Source organism: Fukomys damarensis, unplaced genomic scaffold, assembly GCF_012274545.1.
Source record: "Fukomys damarensis isolate Sample0158 unplaced genomic scaffold, DMR_v1.0_HiC HiC_scaffold_7, whole genome shotgun sequence".
In the NCBI taxonomy this organism is placed as follows: Eukaryota; Metazoa; Chordata; class Mammalia; order Rodentia; family Bathyergidae; genus Fukomys; species Fukomys damarensis.
In genome coordinates this window covers 1,584,199-1,602,016 of record NW_022900919.1, presented here as the reverse complement: position 1 = coordinate 1,602,016, position 17,818 = coordinate 1,584,199, and the positions used below count along the sequence as shown (strand labels likewise).

Here is a 17,818-nt window from a genome sequence, read left to right as displayed (position 1 = left end):
ATCAAGCAGCAAGAGCGCCCATGCATTCCTGGTGATCATCTGATGAAGACAAAAGGCTCTGGTGACTGGGGAACCACAAGGTGATGAAGGGCAGGGCTGGCTACCTCGGGCAGCGCCCCGGCTCTCGGTGCTCTGCGCACAGCGAAGGTTCTTCAGCAGCTGCATGGACTTGCCCGCCATGATGATCTGCTTTAGCACCGGCTTGAGGAAGGACACCATGGTGTGCTGCCTGCTGGAGGGGCCCTGCTCGCTGCCCGAGCTCGCGCTGGTGTTGTCGCTCATCTTTTCTTCATTTTCTGTTTTTTCCGATACGCTATATAAGGTGTAAGTTGCATACCAGAAGTCTCGGTGATTGACTGGAACATTTTTATTTCTGTGGAGATTCAGAAGAACTTTTTTCTTTCTAATTTATGAAAAAGTAAAACATTTTCATACAGTGGTATCTCAGTTCATGAACTCAGTTTATGATTTTGGGGGAGAGGGCTGCAGCAGCTCATGTGGAGGTCATAAAGGGAGCAAAATGTTGTTAAACACCTTTGTTCAAGCATCAAATTGTTTGCAAACAGAAGCATTCATGAGCCAAGGTATTACCTTGGTAATAGTTATCAAATCACACTGTGCATCATCTTCAAAGGACAGTAGTTACTCTGTACAAGCCATAAAGATTCTTACAGAAAACACAAACAAGGGCCAGGGATTTAGCTCAGTGGTTCTGCTGCCTGCTTCACAAGTGCAAGGTCCCAAGTTCGATCCCTGGTACCAAAAAAAACAAAAAAACCACAAACTTTCTTTTCAAAGAACTAAGATAAGCTTTTAGTATAAAACAAGTCAGCATACATAGTGAAATATTTTTTTAAGCAAGGGAATATGTATTTTGGTAAGTATTTGAACTTATCCCTACTTTTTATCTCTATTCTATTTTGCTCTTAATTTGTGTGCATGTATTGTTTATCATACAAGAGAAACCATGCAACATTTGAATTTGCGTGTCTGACTTATTTCACTGAACATTATGTTCTCAAGCTACATCCATTTATCTACAGACAACTGCCTGCTTCAAGTGCAAGGTCCCAAGTTCGATCCCTGGTACCAAAAAAAACAAAAAAACCACAAACTTTCTTTTCAAAGAACTAAGATAAGCTTTTAGTATAAAACAAGTCAGCATACATAGTGAAATATTTTTTTAAGCAAGGGAATATGTATTTTGGTAAGTATTTGAACTTATCCCTACTTTTTATCTCTATTCTATTTTGCTCTTAATTTGTGTGCATGTATTGTTTATCATACAAGAGAAACCATGCAACATTTGAATTTGCGTGTCTGACTTATTTCACTGAACATTATGTTCTCAAGCTACATCCATTTATCTACAGACACAGATTTATCTTTATGGCAGTACAGTTCTCCATTGCATATAAATGCTACATTTTCCTTACCCACTGATGTGCTGATGGACTTGCATACTGTGTCCAAGACTGAGCTATTATGAATTGTGTATCCCTGTAACAGGATTTTTGGAAGAATTTTAAACTTTAGTTTATCTTCATTAAAAACAACAGTGTGAAGCTGGGCGTGGTGACACACGCCTGTAATCCCAGCACTCAGGAGGCAGAGGCAGGAGGATCCCTCGGAGTTAGAGACCAGCCTGGGCTACAGAGTGAGTTCCAGGTCAGGCTCAACTACATAGTGAGACCCTGTCTCAAAAAAACCCAAAAAACAAAACAAAACAAAACAAAAGAGCAGTGTGTGGGAATTTAGCTCAGTGGTGCCACCGCCTGCCTCGTAAGCGCAAAGGCCCAAGTTCAATCCCCAGTACAAAAAAAAAACCAAAACCTAGCAGTGTGCCTTGTCCTCTTAAGAATGCTACGCACATAATGCAAAAATCTATAAAATCAGCTGCGTGTAAGATGAAGCAGTCAGGCAACGCGGGTACTGAGCGCCATGTAACAGACAGCAGCAAATGAACTCTGAGGTCCACAGGCAATGGTTACGTGGAAATGGGTTTCCTCAACTAAACAGAATGACTAATCTGACCCTCTAGAAAGCGAATGGAGGTTTCCCCACTCACTGTCTGCTGTGAAAGCGATTCCAGACTTCTCTACCTTCCTCCTTTTGGTCCTGGCCACTGGATGCAGGCCTTGCATGTGCCAAGCATGAGCCCTGCCCTGAGCCCTCGTGGGTCCCCACCTGGCCTGCTTTCACAAGGAAACCTAGGTGCACATCACCTCAGCAGTCAGAACACTGTACACTTCCAAAACTTCTCACCTCAGAGTGCTAAGACAGGAGTAAGACTAGTTGAGCTGAGCGTGGTAGCGTAAACCTGTGATGCTAGCTCTCTGGGAGGCTGAGGCAGAAGGAACACAAGTTCACACCCAGCAAGGACAACTCAGCAAGTCCTGTATCACAAATGAATAAATTAATAGTCAATCAATCAATCAAGAATCCGGGATGTAGCTGTGTGAAGGCCAGGGCTCAATCGTAAAACAGACCCAATTGGAGGAAGGCCAGTCCACACAGGTACCCAGTGTAGCCCGTGCTGCCTTTCCAGGCTCTGCGGACACCGGGGCTCTCGCAGTGAGTTTGGGGGACTCACCAGTGGGAACGACACAGGCTATGCACCTGAAAACTGAGTTAAGAGTGCAAGTAACTGTGGACTGCATTTATATGATTCTACACAGGAAAACTGACTGAAGGTGAATCATCAGAAATGGCTTAAGATTCCCTTGCTTTATTAAACATTATGCTGGAGATAAAAATTAGTTTATTGCAAGAAATAAACATATTAGAAGCATATCCTGTAATATTTTCATATCTTTAATCTTACTGATAATTTCCCTTGGGAATGTATGAGATCATCCGCTATCATCTAGATTTATTTTGTGGAAAGCAACTGCATTTCAAAATCATTCAAAAATATAATTTACACTAGGCACAGTGGCTCATGCTGTAATCTTAAACTACTCTGGAGGCTGAGGCAGGAGGGTCACAAGTTTGAGGCCAACATGGGCAATTTAGTGAAAAACCTGTCTCAAAATTTTAAAACAGCCAGGTGTGGTGGCACATGCCTGTAATCCCAGCCCTGAGGCAGATTATGGTAAGATCAAGATCAGCTAAACTAGCTACACAGGCAGCTAAAAGTCAGCATCAACTACATCGTAAGACTTTGTTGCAAAAAAACCCAAAAACAAAAACCAAAAGACTGAAAAACCCAAACAAGCAAAACCACACCCCACCAAACAACAACAAACTAAAGAGAAAGCGGGGGCTGGGGAAGTTGCTCAATGGCAAAGCGCCCACCTAGTGCGTGCAAGGCTTGAGGGGGTGTGTATGCTGTGAAAAGCTGTGAACTGATAAAACTGAACATGTCCCCAGTACTGGGAACGGAACTTGACCTTGCACTTGCGAGGCAGGTGGCGGAACCACTGAGCTAAATCCCTGGCCCCAGCCCTTTTAAAATATATATTATTTATTTATTTTGGGGGAAAAAATAAGAGCCGAGATACATCATGTAAAGTTACAAGTTCCTAATGATGAATGTCACTAGTGTATACCTAAAATGTACCAACAAACTTAATAAAAAAAATTTATATAATTTATTTATTTTCTTATTTTTGAGGCAGGGCCTTGATAAGTCACTAAGTTGCCCAGGCAGGGTTCAGACTTGTGATCCTCCTGCCTTAGCCTCCCAGGGTGCTGAGATCGTAGGTGTCACCAGCACACCTGGCTCACACATTCTTTTAAATGACTGGTACCTGACCCTCTGTATAAAGCAGCAACAGGACAAGTGGCCTTCGAACTGCCCCGCCCCAGCAGCAGGAGGAACAGACAAAGCATTCAGTAAGGCCGCACCTCTGTATGATGAACTCCTTGGCACTGTCCCACAGGTGCCCATGCACGATCCACTCGTCCACAGTCTGCAGGTAGGGCCGCACCGTCTCTACCCAGAGAGAGAACAGCAGAGACACCTGGAGACAGAGTGTGGCCGCTGTTTAGGGCAGTGCTCAGAGCTCTTGCCACTAGTCAGATACAAGGTCTAAGCATTTGAAAATGACTAAAAGGTAACTGGTTTTCCATTTTTTAAAAAACAAAGAAATTAAAATCCCTAAAACACACAGGACAGAATCCTCACGAAAGGTTTACAGACGGGATGATTATGCTGTTTGCCACTCATGCTAGGGCCCTCCCAAAGTGAAAATCACATGGGGACAGCAGGGATAACCTGGGTGTGGCTGCGCTGTCCCCACAGGACCACAAGTCAAACGTCCATTAAGAATGAGGAAGTTGGCCAGGGATTTAGCTCAGTGGTTTGGCCTCCTGCCCGGAAAGTGCAAGGACCTGAGGTTGATCCCCGGTACCAAAAAAAAGAAAATGAGGAAGTTAATGCAGATTTAACATGATAAACACAATGCATTATATAGCTACAGTTTTCTAGAAAAGTCAATCTTTTAGGAGTTGTTTTTCAGAGTTTCAATACACTTTTTCTTTAAAGTAAAAAAAAAAAAGAATGAAGAAGTAGGCAGGCACGATGGCACATGCCAGTAATCCGCCTGTAATCTCAGCTCTTGGGAGGTTGAGGTAGGAGGATCACCGAGAGATCAAGGCCAGTCTGGGCTACACAGTGAGTTCAAAGTCAGCCACACAGTGAGACCCTGTCTCAAAACACCAGGGGCAGGGGGGATATGAATGAATGAGAATATGAATGACAAAGTGATCCATGCAGTAGGGGAAAACCCGCATAGAGGAAAACCAATCTGTTACACTGAACTACAATACTAACGTGAGAGAAAAAGAAAGTTACAGTAACTAATGGAAGCACATGCCCAAACTAGGTAACAGTCTCTAGTTAGATTTTTAACTTAAAAACTGGTTAAAGATTTTTAACATAAAATGTACCATCTTAACCATTTATGGGTATGTTCCATGTTACTGAACACATTCACACTGGTGTGAAGTAGGGCCCCAAACGTTTTCATGATGTAACACTGAAACGGTACACCCATTAGCCAACTCCCCGTTCCCCTGCCCTAGTAGTCAGTCACCTTCCTACTGTTTCTCCCAATGTGACTACTTCAGTACAGTGGTACCTCGGTTCATTAACTTAATTCGTTCTACAGTTCGGGGAAGCTGGCCAGGTTCATGTTCATGCAGGGAAGATGGTCTCAGTCGTATTTGTCACCTGATGCTGAATTCAAGAATGGCAGCAAAATTCTGCCAAATGCTTCTGTCTGTGAAATGAACTGTTCGAGAACAGACGCACTCGTGAACCAAGGTATTACTGTGTCATATCATAGACTTGTGGGTTTTTAAAATAAAACAGGGTGACAAGTACCCACATAAAACTCAGTAGGCACACTTCACACCCTCCTGGGTATCTTGGCGAGTACAGATAAGAAGCCAGCTTCCCACATCCTCGACTGTGGAAGCTAACTTTAAATCTCTTGACGACTGCCTGACACTAGAGGACTTGAGCACTACTCAACAGACACCTGTGGCAGGCTGAGTCCACTCCTGCACTGGGCACAGTAGACCGGGCAGGGTCTTACTTACAGTTTGCTCAGAGGCTTCTCCAACATTGTCATACTCCAGAATGGCCTTGTACAGGGTGTTGAGCAGGTGAGACGCCCGCACGACGTTCCGAGTGTCAGGTGGGACCTCTGCGACGCCAGTACTGAACACTTTGTGCAAAACACTGAGCTGAGCCAGTCGAGGTGACAGCTTGTCCACCACTATTGCAAGTGTTATTGTGGTATCTGTGAGCAACACATCACACTCAACAGCAAAGAAAAGCACCGGAGGCCAAGTGTGAAATGAATACAGACAATGCTCATTAAGTGGCATGGCAAGACTCAGAGTGGTTTCAATTTTACTAAAGGGCCGGGACTTAGCTCAGTGGAGCTGCCGCCTGCCTCAAAAGCACAAGGTCCTGAGTTCCATCCCTGGTACCAAAAAAAATAATAATAATTTCACACTACAAGGAGTTCATTTCCCCAAGGAAGACAGAACCTTGCAAGCTGGGGAGACAAAGACAACTCAGCAGAAAAGAACTGACATTTCACCAAAAAGAAAAGACAAATGATTCTTTTTTTTTTTTTTGGTTTTTTGAGACAGGGTCTCACTATCACTATGTAGTTGAGACTGACCTGGAACTCACTATGTAGCCCAGGCTGGTCTCAAACTCACTGCAACCCTCCTGTTTCAGCCTCCCAAGTGCTGGGATTACAGGTGTGCACCACGACTCCCGGCTAAGATAAATGATTTTTTGAGGGGGGGCGGTTTGAGACAGGGTCTCACTTTGTAGTTGAGACTGACCTGGAACTCACTATGTAGCCCAGGCTGGTCTTGAACTCACAGCGATCCTCCTGCCTCAGCATCCCAAGTGCTGGGATTACAGGCGTGCACCACCACCCCCAGCAGACAAATGATTCTTAAACATACAGAGAGACACTGAACCACACTTATAATAAAAGAATGCACATTAAACATTACACAAGGTAAAATAAAACCTCACTGCCATGGCCCCCCTGCTTAGTGGCTCAAGCGAGATCCTGTGTGGTGATGGCATCATTCCTCGCTCCGGACAGGAAGTGGTTTATGGACCTGCATGAAGATGCTAGGTCCCCTGCCCAAAGCAAGCGAAGTGGGTGAAGCCCATGCTAGGTGTGCAGTCAGTGTCCCAGTGCGGGTCCTGCACTGCCCTTGTGCCAGGCTGCACCACTGTGGGACACAGGGTGATGGCAACACAGGACCTCCGTGCTACTCTTTGCAGTACTTGAGAGTAAAAGCAGGGTAAAAAATACACTAGTTCACCATTTTATCCTTGTCATATCGGTGATCAACAAGTTGCTACACTGCTGGCAAACATATGAAAAAAGTATTCACACACACTGCTTGCCTCCAAGAGTACAAATGAATTAATCTGCACCTTGCTGAAGAGCAATGCGGCAAAATCTAGCCAAATCACATAAACCATCACATATTCTGTGACCTAGCAATTCCATCTGAAGGCGCTTGACCCGTAGCTAACGGGCTACACGCACACCATGACTGAAATGTGTACCTTGGCATCATTTCAACAAAAGAATGGGAAAATGTAAGAAGGAAATGACTACCTACAGACGTCCAGTGAAAAACCCTGGGGAAGGAACAGAGGCTTTTGTGTACTTGCATGGTAGAATTCTCAAAATTTAAATGAAGCACTGGGCATGGTGGCGCACACCTATAATCCCAGTACTCAGGAGGCTGAGGCAGGAGGATCGCTGTGAGTTCAAGACCAGCCTGGGCTACACAGTGAGTTCCAGGTCAGTCTCAACTACACAGTGAGACCCTGTCGCAAAAAAAAAAAAAGAGAGAGAGAAGACAACGTGAAGAAAGGAGTGCAGTAACCTCCAAGCACATGCATCTGTCCATGTTTGGCCTGACTGTGTCCCCATGACTCCTGAGCATGCACAAGGAGCCAAGCACTGGCTGCGTATGGGGAGTGGAACTCACTGGCCAGGGCTCTGGGGCAGGAGGAGGAATTTCCACTGTGACTCCTGTAGCACTTCTTGAATTTGTTTGACACAGCGTCTTGCTATGTGGTTCAGCCTGGCCTTGAATTTAAACGCACAGTAATCCTGCTTCAGCCTCCCAAGTGCTGGGATTACAGGCACATACCACCATGCCCAGCTTTCTGCAACATAACAAGCGTGTGTGTGTGTGTGTGTGTGTGTGTGTTTTGTTTTGTACCAAGGATGTAATTCAAGACTTTGCAATTGCCAGGCAGGTGTGGCACCACTGAGCTACATCTCCAGCCCTTACAAATATAAATTTAAAAGAACTGTAAAAAAATGAATGGACCCATAAGAATTACTTATTTGCCATGTAATTTTCAAGCCTCCTATCAAAATATGATCTGTGTGTCTTGTGAGTAAAAGAGCATTTACATACCGTTATTGATGATGCATTTCTCGATTTCTGTAAGTTCCTCCTTAAAGCTGATGAAGTATTTGTACAGGGCCCACATGAAAGCCTGGTAGGTTCTAAAGGGGGCCTCAGCTGACCTCTTAGGAGTGGAGCTGTTTCCAGGCATCAGGCTTTCGGAGTTGTGTCCCATGACCTCATCGATGAACTCCTGGAGCCGGAACACAGCCTGGCCATAGGCCGCTATTTGCTCCAGCACAGATCGTAAGCAGCTCTGTGACAAAAGGAAACCACAGTTATGGAGAGTCAGCCTTCTGTGAACATTCACAGGCTACTGCCTCCGTCAGCACACTGCTCTATGTCTAACCAAAGACAATATACCAGACATTTAGTTTCATATCCAAAGGGAAAGCAAGCATTAATTTTTATGCAATATAGAATTGTGGCTTCTAGTTTTTACAGACATAGATTATAGGCAAAAAATTTATAGTACATAGCTTTCCCAATGCAAGATGAAAGAATAAAAAGGCAGAGAATGCAGATTAAAGTGAAACATGCCATAAACAATATTAAAGAACTATCTACGTACTATAAAGACACAAAACATAATTCTGCCTTTTGGATCTTAAATATATTTAGAAGTTAATTTTTAATTTTAGTACTGTAAAATATTATAAAGTTGTATTGCCACATTTATACAAACTCTAGTATTTAATTTTTAAATTACAATAATACAAATAACTTACATGTGTCAAATGAGTTACTATAATATTGTTTCTCACAGTCACCTTCCCATCTATCAATTGAAATATAAAGAGCTTTTTTACCCCTGAAAGTAACCTGAAATGATAAAAAAAAAGACATGAGTATATGTTAAATCTAGAAAATATATTTACTACAGTACACCTGAGAAACAAAACATTTTGCTGGGGATTTGGCTCAGTGGTTCCGCCACCTGCCTCCCAAGTACAAAGACCCAAGTTCCATCCCTGGTACCAAAAAAAAATTTTTTTGCACCAGGAATTGAACTCAGGACCTTGCACTTGGGAGGCAGGCACGGTGTCACTAAGCTAAATCCCTGGGCCCCTAAGAAATTTTTATTAAAGCTTCAGAAGAGGCGACCAAAGGGTCAGATGGCAAGAAAATAGAAGACAGTCATCTTTTTATCCGATTACCTTCAGACTCAAGATATTTCAGTACATCTCATAGAGAAGTCTTAAGCAAGCTGTAGAAGCCCCTCCCCCACATATGCAAGGACCCATGAAGACGGTCTAAGACACCACATTAGGACAAGAACACCAGGACCTGGGCTGCATGCTGTATTTCCTCAGCCTCAGGCTCTGGCACGATGATTCTTATGGATGAACCATCTGGTAAAAACAGCCAGCATCAAAGCTTGCTGTGAACTCAGACATTAAAAAGGTGATGGTGTAATTCAATAAAATCATAAACCAAATTACTTAAAACGGAAAGAAGTGAATATATAAAAAAGTCTCCCAATCTGCACAGTCCAACCTGAAGTCTGAACTTCACCCTAACCACTACACTATTTGCATGTGGAGGACCCTTGAACACGTTACAAAAGCAGTTCCACTTCTCACTCCTAAAGCCTTGCCGACTGTCAGTTAGATTCTCGCTCGGTCTTACCACAGAGTCTCCCGGATAACCTGGGTCTCAGTGACCACAACCCTGTCGTCCGGAACGTACAATGGGTCACTGCTGTACAGGTGTTGGTCCCTAGGAGACAGCAAACATCAAAGGTCAGCAGGAAAGTGGGCCACGAACACAGGTGACCCTGTGCTAACCTAACAAGTAATCAGCAAGAAGGCAACGAATGCCTTAACTCTCACACTTTACTAAACAGCCTCCATGTTCACTTTCCACACATGCATTGAATTGTCTCAGTGAAGTATTTTTTCAAGCAACTCCAATCGTAAGGTTTACTGTTTATTTAGGCAAAAGTTTAAAACTATGTAATGTGCTGTTTTAAAACAGTGCACTGTAGCCAGGGATTTAGCTCAGTGGTTCCGCTGCTTGCCTTTCAAGTGCAAGGATCTGAGTTCGATCCCCACTACCCAGAAAAACAAAACAAACAAAAAATAAAACAGTATATTGTAATAACTTCACTAAAACAGAAAGAGTGGCCTAATATATACCAATTCATTCACATTGAAAATAACAATAAAAAATCAAAACAGAGTATAATCAAATTATAATTTGAGGACCTTGCACTTGTGAGGCAGGTGCAGTGCCACTCAGCTAAATCCCTGGCCCTCAGATAATAATTTCATGATTTTAGTAGTTAAAAAGTGTACATTTACAGTTGTTTAAAATCAACAATACCAGGACCGGGGATTTAGCCCAGTGGTTCCAGCGCCTGCCTTGCAAGCATAAGGTCCTGAGTTTGATCCCAGGTACCAAAAAAATCAACAATACCAAACAAGTTTAAATTTCAGGAAGTACTTGATTTAAATCACAAATCAAAGGCAAATATTGAAACGTCAAAGATTCTTCCATCATTACACTAAATAAAAAGTTAGCTTCTCACCAGACAGCAGCTAGGTTGGAGTGCAAATGCAAACTGTGTGGACTCCTGGAGGATCTGGATGTCCAGTACAGACGGACCACATGCTGCTCCAGCCAGCTCCGGCTGTCGGGCTCATCTTCTGGGAGGAAAATTAACGGGTCTGAGCTATGACAGCTAGCAAAAAGATACAGGGCCTGGACTTCTACCTTCACACAAATGTACAGCTGAACATGGCTCTTCATAGCTACTTAACATACTCAGGAGTCATACTTAAGAGTTACTCATCTAAAGGCATATACAGTTTTTCACTTAAAAGGCATATATAGGCAGGGTGTGGTGGCACACACCTGTAATCCCAGCAATCGGGAGGCTGAGGCAGGATGTGTGTTCGAGACCAGCCTGGGCTACATAGTGAGTTCCAGGTCAGTCTCAACAATATAGTGAGACCCTGTCTCAAAAAACAAAACAAAACAAAACAAACAAACAAAGGGGGGCATATATAAAGACATACACAATATTTAATTAAAAGCAATTGCTCAATTTAAAATGAATTTTGAATAAACAATACAAATGGTACATCTGAACAATTCAATAACTATTCAAACCAAAATAGTAACCAAAGACCTTGCTAACCACCCCCATCCCAAAACCTTTGCAAGGATAAGATAATCCGGATTTTATATATGTTGTTCCAGAAAAAAGGAAAAGCTGACATTTTATAAGGCTACTGTATCTGTGGTGGTAAAATCAGATAAAGATGTGATAAGTAATTAATCAAGAATAAAGATGAAAAACCCTACATTAAAAAGTAGCCAGGGCTGGGGATTTAGCTCAGTGGTTTTGCTGCTTGACTTGCAAGTGCAAGGCTCTGAGTTTGATCCCCAGTACCACCAAAAAAAAAAAAGTAGCCAATGGAGGGGGAATAAAAAAATTAAGACATGTAGTACCAACTCCCCACAATGAAAGTAATCATTATGTATGGTAAACATGTAATAATGAAAAAAAAGTAAACCCAATCTAATAATGTACTAAAAACAGAATGATCAAAGAAGTTTAGCTCAGAGATTCAAAGATGACTGAATATCAGAGAATTTATTAACGTAGTTAACAGGATAAAGAAAAATTGCAAAATTACCTCTCTGAAAAGAATAGCATTTGATAAAGTTCAACACTGATTTACATTAGAGTTCTAGAAAAAAATGAATATAAGAAAATTGTCTTAATTTGATAAAGGCCACCTACTCAAAACTGGTAACAAATAACCATCACAATTAGCGGAGGGAGTTCAGGGGCAGCCCTCTTGGGATAAGACCAGTCCAGGGCCCTCCCACTGCTGAGGCTTACCCTATTTCATCCATAACAGTAAAAACTATAACATGTAGAAATTAACAGATGCTCCTTGAAGACCCCCCTTTTTAGACTTCTTTTGGGAGACAAGGTCTTGCTAAGTTACTAAATTGCCTGGGCTGGGCTCAAAGTTGTGATCCTTTTGCCTCAGCCTCGCAGATTGCTGGAATTATGGACACAGACCATTGCGCCTGACTACTTGAGCTCTTCAAAAAGAAAATTTCCAAAATCTAGTAAAAGATAAAGAGAAGTGGAGGAAGTGTAGATTTCATTGTGATAAGGATATCAATACTCAAGTTAGATTCAGTTTCTTTTTCTTTTTTTGGGGGGGTGGGTGGGTACTGATGATCGAACTCCGGTTCTTGTGCTTGCAAGGCAGGCAGCAGAACCACTGAGTTAAATCCCCGGCCCAATACTCCTCAAGTTAAATGTATAAGTTCACTGAAATCCCAATCAAAATTTCAGCTCAATCAAGGGAATTTACCATGCTGCTATCCTAAACAATGGAACAGGTCTCAGACCTGCCCTTCTTTCAGGGCACTCTTGGGAGAAAACACATCTGACTGCACCCCACAGACCTTTCCAGCTGACGTGCAGGCCCAGTTTTCTGTTCTGATCTTGTTCTTCTAGTGGGGTCCTGTCCACCTGGATCCCGGAGTCCTCTCTGCTTAAGGGCTGTTGAGCGTCTTCATCTTCACTGTCTTCAGACCAGTTCTGATTTACAAAGGAAACACAGTTTGCTCTTAGAGAGTATAATGATTAGAGCTGTTTAGGTTTAAAAATTAAAGACAGTTTAAGAAGAAAAGCAAAAACTTGAGGCAACACACACAGAAAAGTAAAAGCCAAATGAAATTTTTCCTTACATCTCGTGAAAGTACCTATTACGGGAATGAGATGATTTTGGGTCCTAATATTCCCAAGACCATCTCTGTTTAAGGGATACTTGTGTTGACCCCATTCAACTTCCTAGTAGTCTTAGTAAGTCTTCCACAGTAAACTATTCTAGCTTAGGAAAGAGCATTCCTGTTTTAGGGAGAATGTTCTAGGGAAGAAGGGCCCATTAAAATAATCTACAGCATCCAGGCATGTATTTATATTTTCAATAACATAACCACTCCCACTTACTGGTGTGTCTATATTTGGACCAAGGTCAATTTCTTCACCTTCCATCAAGTATTTTCCCCAGTCAAAATCATCTTCTTTTTCTAAAACATAACAGGAGAACCTCATTAGCTTTATCATAAATATGTGGGGGAAAAAAAATCCCAAAACTACAGGAAAAAATTCTACACAAAACTCAAAGTAAAATATACTCAGGGAAAAAAAGTTTAAAATATCAAAACATTTGAAAGTTCAATATTCTAGAGATGTTACACTTTAATTCACTCTAAAAAGCAGTTTTGGGCCAGGGATTGAGCTCAGTGGTTCGGTGACCTGCCTTGCAAGCGCAAGGACCCAAGTTCAATCCCTGGTACCAAAAAAGAAAAAATGGGGAGGGGAGGAGGGGGTGAAGGGAGGGCAGGGACAAGGGGAAAAAAATGAGAACCAAGACTTGTCATGTAGAGGTACAAGATCCCCACAATGAATGTAACTATACTGTATACCTAAAATGTACCAATAAACTCAATTAAAGCTGAAAAAAAAAATAAAAAGCAGTTTTTATCGTTATGTAATGAAGGTTGTTTAACATGACCACGACAGGCCCGTAAGTCATGCCTTGCTGCCAGACTGCTCCAAACCACTGGTACACGTGTGACCGTCCCATCGGGCAGCATGGCACAGTTATGCTTACATCACGGGTACAAGCCGGCAGGGACAAGTAAACTTGCAAACTCGTGTTATTTTAAATGAAATTTTGTAATGGCATCCAAAACAACAGAAGTGCTTAAATTTCATAGATTTTTACTTTTAATTAAATCTCAACATCAGTAATTAAGTAATACTACAATTTTACATACGCAAAACTGGTAACATACCCACTTCTTTATCTCTTGGTGTTTCCTCATAATTGCTGTTTGAAGGAGAATCAGAAAGACACAGAAGGAGTGACAGAATAGAATAATGTGCATCTGTCTTTAAAACAAAAAATGAAGAATATGAATCACTGAGGTTGCAAGTACTTTCTAAACTAGATTAAGTAATGAAAGAGAACCTTATGACAGCTATGTCCCCATTTTTTGTTTGTTTCTTTGTTTTTCATTGTTCAAGTGTTTGAGCTCTGTATTTCTAACAAGATACCTAACTGGAAGACAGTTTTTATTCCCCAAACAACTATAATATTTTAGAGTATGATATAATTATTTAAAGATGGATTATTGGGCTGGGGAGTTAGCTCAGTGGCACCAAGCCTGCCTCACAAGCTCAAGGTCCTGAGCTGGATGGCTGGTACAAAAAAAAAAAAAAAAAATTCTCCTGTGGCAATATGCATCATGAAGTTTAACATGCCCCGTGGTTTAACACAGATATATTTTACTTAACTAGTTTCCTATTAGAAGATTTAATTTTTTCCAATGTTTTGCTATCACAAACTAAGGTTGTATCATGACAGTTTCTCTGTTTGATAAATTCCTAATACAGTAGACCTTCAAGTTACAACCAGCCTGACATATCAAAAACATGGGTTACGACCAGAATTCTAGTTTAACTTCAAAGCAAAGTCTTGAGTTTTGACCTGAATGCTGGCCACTTGTACTTTCAGATTGTCTCAGACACAAACTTCACCCTTAAAAGAGTTCTGGAAGGAACATTACAACACCCTTTCCTGTGTGGGCTGAGAAATCACAGTTTATTGTTTGTCTAGGGACTGAGATCTGCCTGTGTATGGGAGAGAGACATTGAAGGCTGTGTAGAAGGAGCCTGAGCCTTCAACTGGCCAACTTGAGTTACAACCAGCCCTCGAGAATACAATGAGTTCATAAATCAAGGGTCCAATGTAAATGAAATACCAAGCCAAAGAATATTTGCATTTAGAATTCTGAAGAATGCTAAAATAACTTCTACAAAGATTATATACAGGGCCAGGGATTGATTTAGCTCAGTGGTTCTGTCACCTACTTTGCAAGGGCAAGATCCCGAGTTTGATCCCTGGTACCAAAAAAAAAAAAAAGATTATATATATTTGCATTCAGTACAAATACTGAATATATACAGTTGAAAGTGAAAAATATTATCTCAGTACTAGGGGGCATTTATTTTACAGAATAATAGTGATTTTTTTTTTTTTTTTGGTGGTACCAAGGATCAAACTCGGGACTTTGCCTTTGCCAGGCAGGTGCAGTGCCACTGAGCTACACCCCTGGCCCCGAGAAGGAGTTTTTTTCATAAACTTAAGTTTTGACTACTAGAAACCAATTGCCAGTAATTTTCAAGTCTCACTACTTTTTAGTTATAATTTACAGATTCTCATATATCACTCCTTTCTATTTAATGAAAAGTCATGTTTTTGTATGTTGACGTTTTCATTGCCTACAGTGTATTTGTTTGTTCAAGTTTGATCTCTCTAGGGACAGTAGATTTCAGTAAGAAGATAGTATGTAAACAAGAACATGATGTCTTGTAACAAATCTGGAGCACTCAGTTTGATGGCAGTACTGCAGTAATTCCAGGAGACCCTGCGCTAGCCAGTGGGCAACACTAAAAGAGGGTGAGTATTAAACACTAACAGAGGCAAGCTGACAACAGTCAGATTAGAGACCATACAATACACGAAGGTCGCAAAATTGAAGGCATACCTTTATGTCCTCTATGCTGGGCAGTGATGCATTCAGAAATTCCTCAGTTAATTTCTTCCAACTGGCGGCTTTGCTGAGATCAGAATGAATGATGAATTTTTCATAAATTCTAAAATACAAAAAAAAAAGTTGATAGTTAGAAAGCTATGAGAATAAAAACATCTTTAAGCCAGGCGTGGTGGCGCACATCTGTAATCCCAGCACTTGGGAGGCTGAGGCAGGAGGATCACTGTGAGTTTGAGACCAGCCTGGGCTACATAGTGAGTTCCAGGTCAGTCTCAACTATATAAGTGAGACCCTGTCTCAAAAGACGAAAAAGAAAAACTTTAAGAAAATACACTTGGGCCTGGGGTTTAGCTTAGTGGTGCCACTGCCTGCTTTGCAAGAACAAGGTGCCGAGTTCAATCCCCAGTACCAGAAAAACAAACAAACAAACAAACAAAAAAAACACTTATTTCTGATTACGCCCTTACATACCGAACTGACTTACCCATCTATTGTCTTTTCTATCTTGTGGCTGTTGACATCCAAGAAACGGTGAAATCTAATAAAGATAAAATTCAATTCCGTCACACAGCTGAGCAGACTTGTCTCACAGCTCTCCATATCCCATAAGCATGTGCTCTGCTATCCCTTTCCAGTGCACACCTCTCTCCCACTACCTCTTACCACCAGGCAGGCAGCGAGTCACCACGTCTGAGAGACTGCTATAGCATTCTCTTCTCAGGACACAAGTGCACCTCTCGACCCTGTCCTCCGGCTCGCTTGTCTTCCCATAAGGCCCTGTACCTATGCCTAGCATGGCACATTCTACATCAGTGGGCCTAAGTGTTTTTAATGCCAGGAACAAGCTCAGGGAAGCTTTTGGACCCCTTCTGTGAGTAATGTTTATATATGCAGAAAATAAAACCCAAAGAAAACCGAGCAAAAACAGCAAGAAGATGAAGCTTACTGGGTGTCTGTTAAATAGTTCCATGCTAAAGGGTTTTTATTAGCCTGAATTTCTGGTGGGCCCTGGTGGTCTCTGATGAGCAGCACCCTGCATGAGGCAGTAGGGGCACAAGATGAGGCCAGGGTGGGCGGTTTAGTCAAATCCCACCTCAAAATAAAGTATAAAAAGGCTAGGGATACAGATCAGTGGTAGAGTACCCCTGGGTTGTTAGCAAAAACAAAGCATCTAACTCATCCCATCAAATGGTTGAGTGCAGCACCATTTTACTTAGCATAATTTAAGTCTCTCAATCTTTAAAAGGAGTTAGTGGGCCCGGGATTTAACTCAACAGTGCTGCTGTCTGCCTTGCAAGTACAAGGACCCGAGTTCGATCCCCAGTACCAAAAAATAACAATAAAAAAATAAAAGGAATTAGTAATTTCTCATGTCTCTTCCAACTCTAAAATTACTATCTGCCTACTACCGTTTAGAAATTTTATTTTTACCAGGGATCAAACTCTGGACCTTACGCTTTCGAGGCAGGCGGCGAAACCACAGCTAAATCTCCGGCCCCCAAGTAATTTTATATATTTCTAGATTTTAAAACTACTAAATGGGGGGTGTCCAGGGATTTAACTAGGTGGTTCCGCCGCCTGCCTCACAAGTGTAAGGTCCCGAGTTTGATCCCTGGTACTTCAATAAATAAATAAATATAAAAATGAAAAATGAAAAATTACTTGGACTACAGCATTTAAGTTTTTGTGTTATGCAAGCTTTTTGAACATTGCTATTTTTTATATATTATAATTAGGAACTGAGTTCACTATTTCAAGAAACTTGGTATGCTGTTATCGAACCTGAATGCCCTCAATTCTCGTTGTAAACCAAGCATACACTGTGTCTATGATCACTATCGACATGGCAGACTGAAGAGTATATCCCTACTCAAGAAGCTTTTCACTGAGCTAGAAGCGTGGCATAGTAGGACAGTGAAGACCAAGACTGGCCTGCAGGAGGCCCCGGTTTCAATGCCCAGCACACAAAAACTTTTTAATGGAAACTAATCAGGTAGAATACTAACACTGACTAGCAGTCTTTTCGTAATAATTCGGCTATGGGTAATGATTATCATACAATCATTGTGTCTAACTTACATTTTCCGAAAAGAAAGATGGGAGATGGACTCCACCTAAACACCCAGAGTGCACCATACACCTAACGGGAATTTAGCTACGGAGAGGCTGTGTCTGCGACTGTGCGGCGCAGGCCCGCGCTAGGTCACTCGTCCCCGCTGACAGCAGACAGGAAAGTGGCCGCGCGGGGAGCCCGGGCCCACGCCCTTCGCTCTGACAGCGCCAGCGCCAGCGCCGTCGTTCCGCACGC

The 17,818-nt window shown here is 42.0% G+C and overlaps 1 protein-coding gene across 2 annotated transcripts in view; it reads right to left on the bottom strand.

The window, feature by feature from the left end:
• The window catches only part of Tubgcp5 (tubulin gamma complex associated protein 5), a 45,973-nt gene that overhangs the window by 13,099 nt on the left and 15,056 nt on the right, over nt 1-17,818 (bottom strand). The window contains exons 2-13 of one of the 2 annotated variants that reach the window (XM_033761034.1): nt 15,995-16,048; nt 15,505-15,613; nt 13,750-13,846; nt 12,899-12,978; nt 12,352-12,487; nt 10,448-10,565; nt 9,547-9,636; nt 8,646-8,739; nt 7,927-8,173; nt 5,548-5,750; nt 3,850-3,965; nt 105-373 (exon numbers count right to left, since the gene is read on the bottom strand). In XM_033761034.1, coding sequence (XP_033616925.1) covers nt 105-373; nt 3,850-3,965; nt 5,548-5,750; nt 7,927-8,173; nt 8,646-8,739; nt 9,547-9,636; nt 10,448-10,565; nt 12,352-12,487; nt 12,899-12,978; nt 13,750-13,846; nt 15,505-15,613; nt 15,995-16,048 — 1,613 coding nt within the window. The remainder of the gene's footprint in view (nt 1-104; nt 374-3,849; nt 3,966-5,547; nt 5,751-7,926; nt 8,174-8,645; nt 8,740-9,546; nt 9,637-10,447; nt 10,566-12,351; nt 12,488-12,898; nt 12,979-13,749; nt 13,847-15,504; nt 15,614-15,994; nt 16,049-17,818) is intronic. The other variant, XM_010612966.3, reaches the window with a different exon arrangement.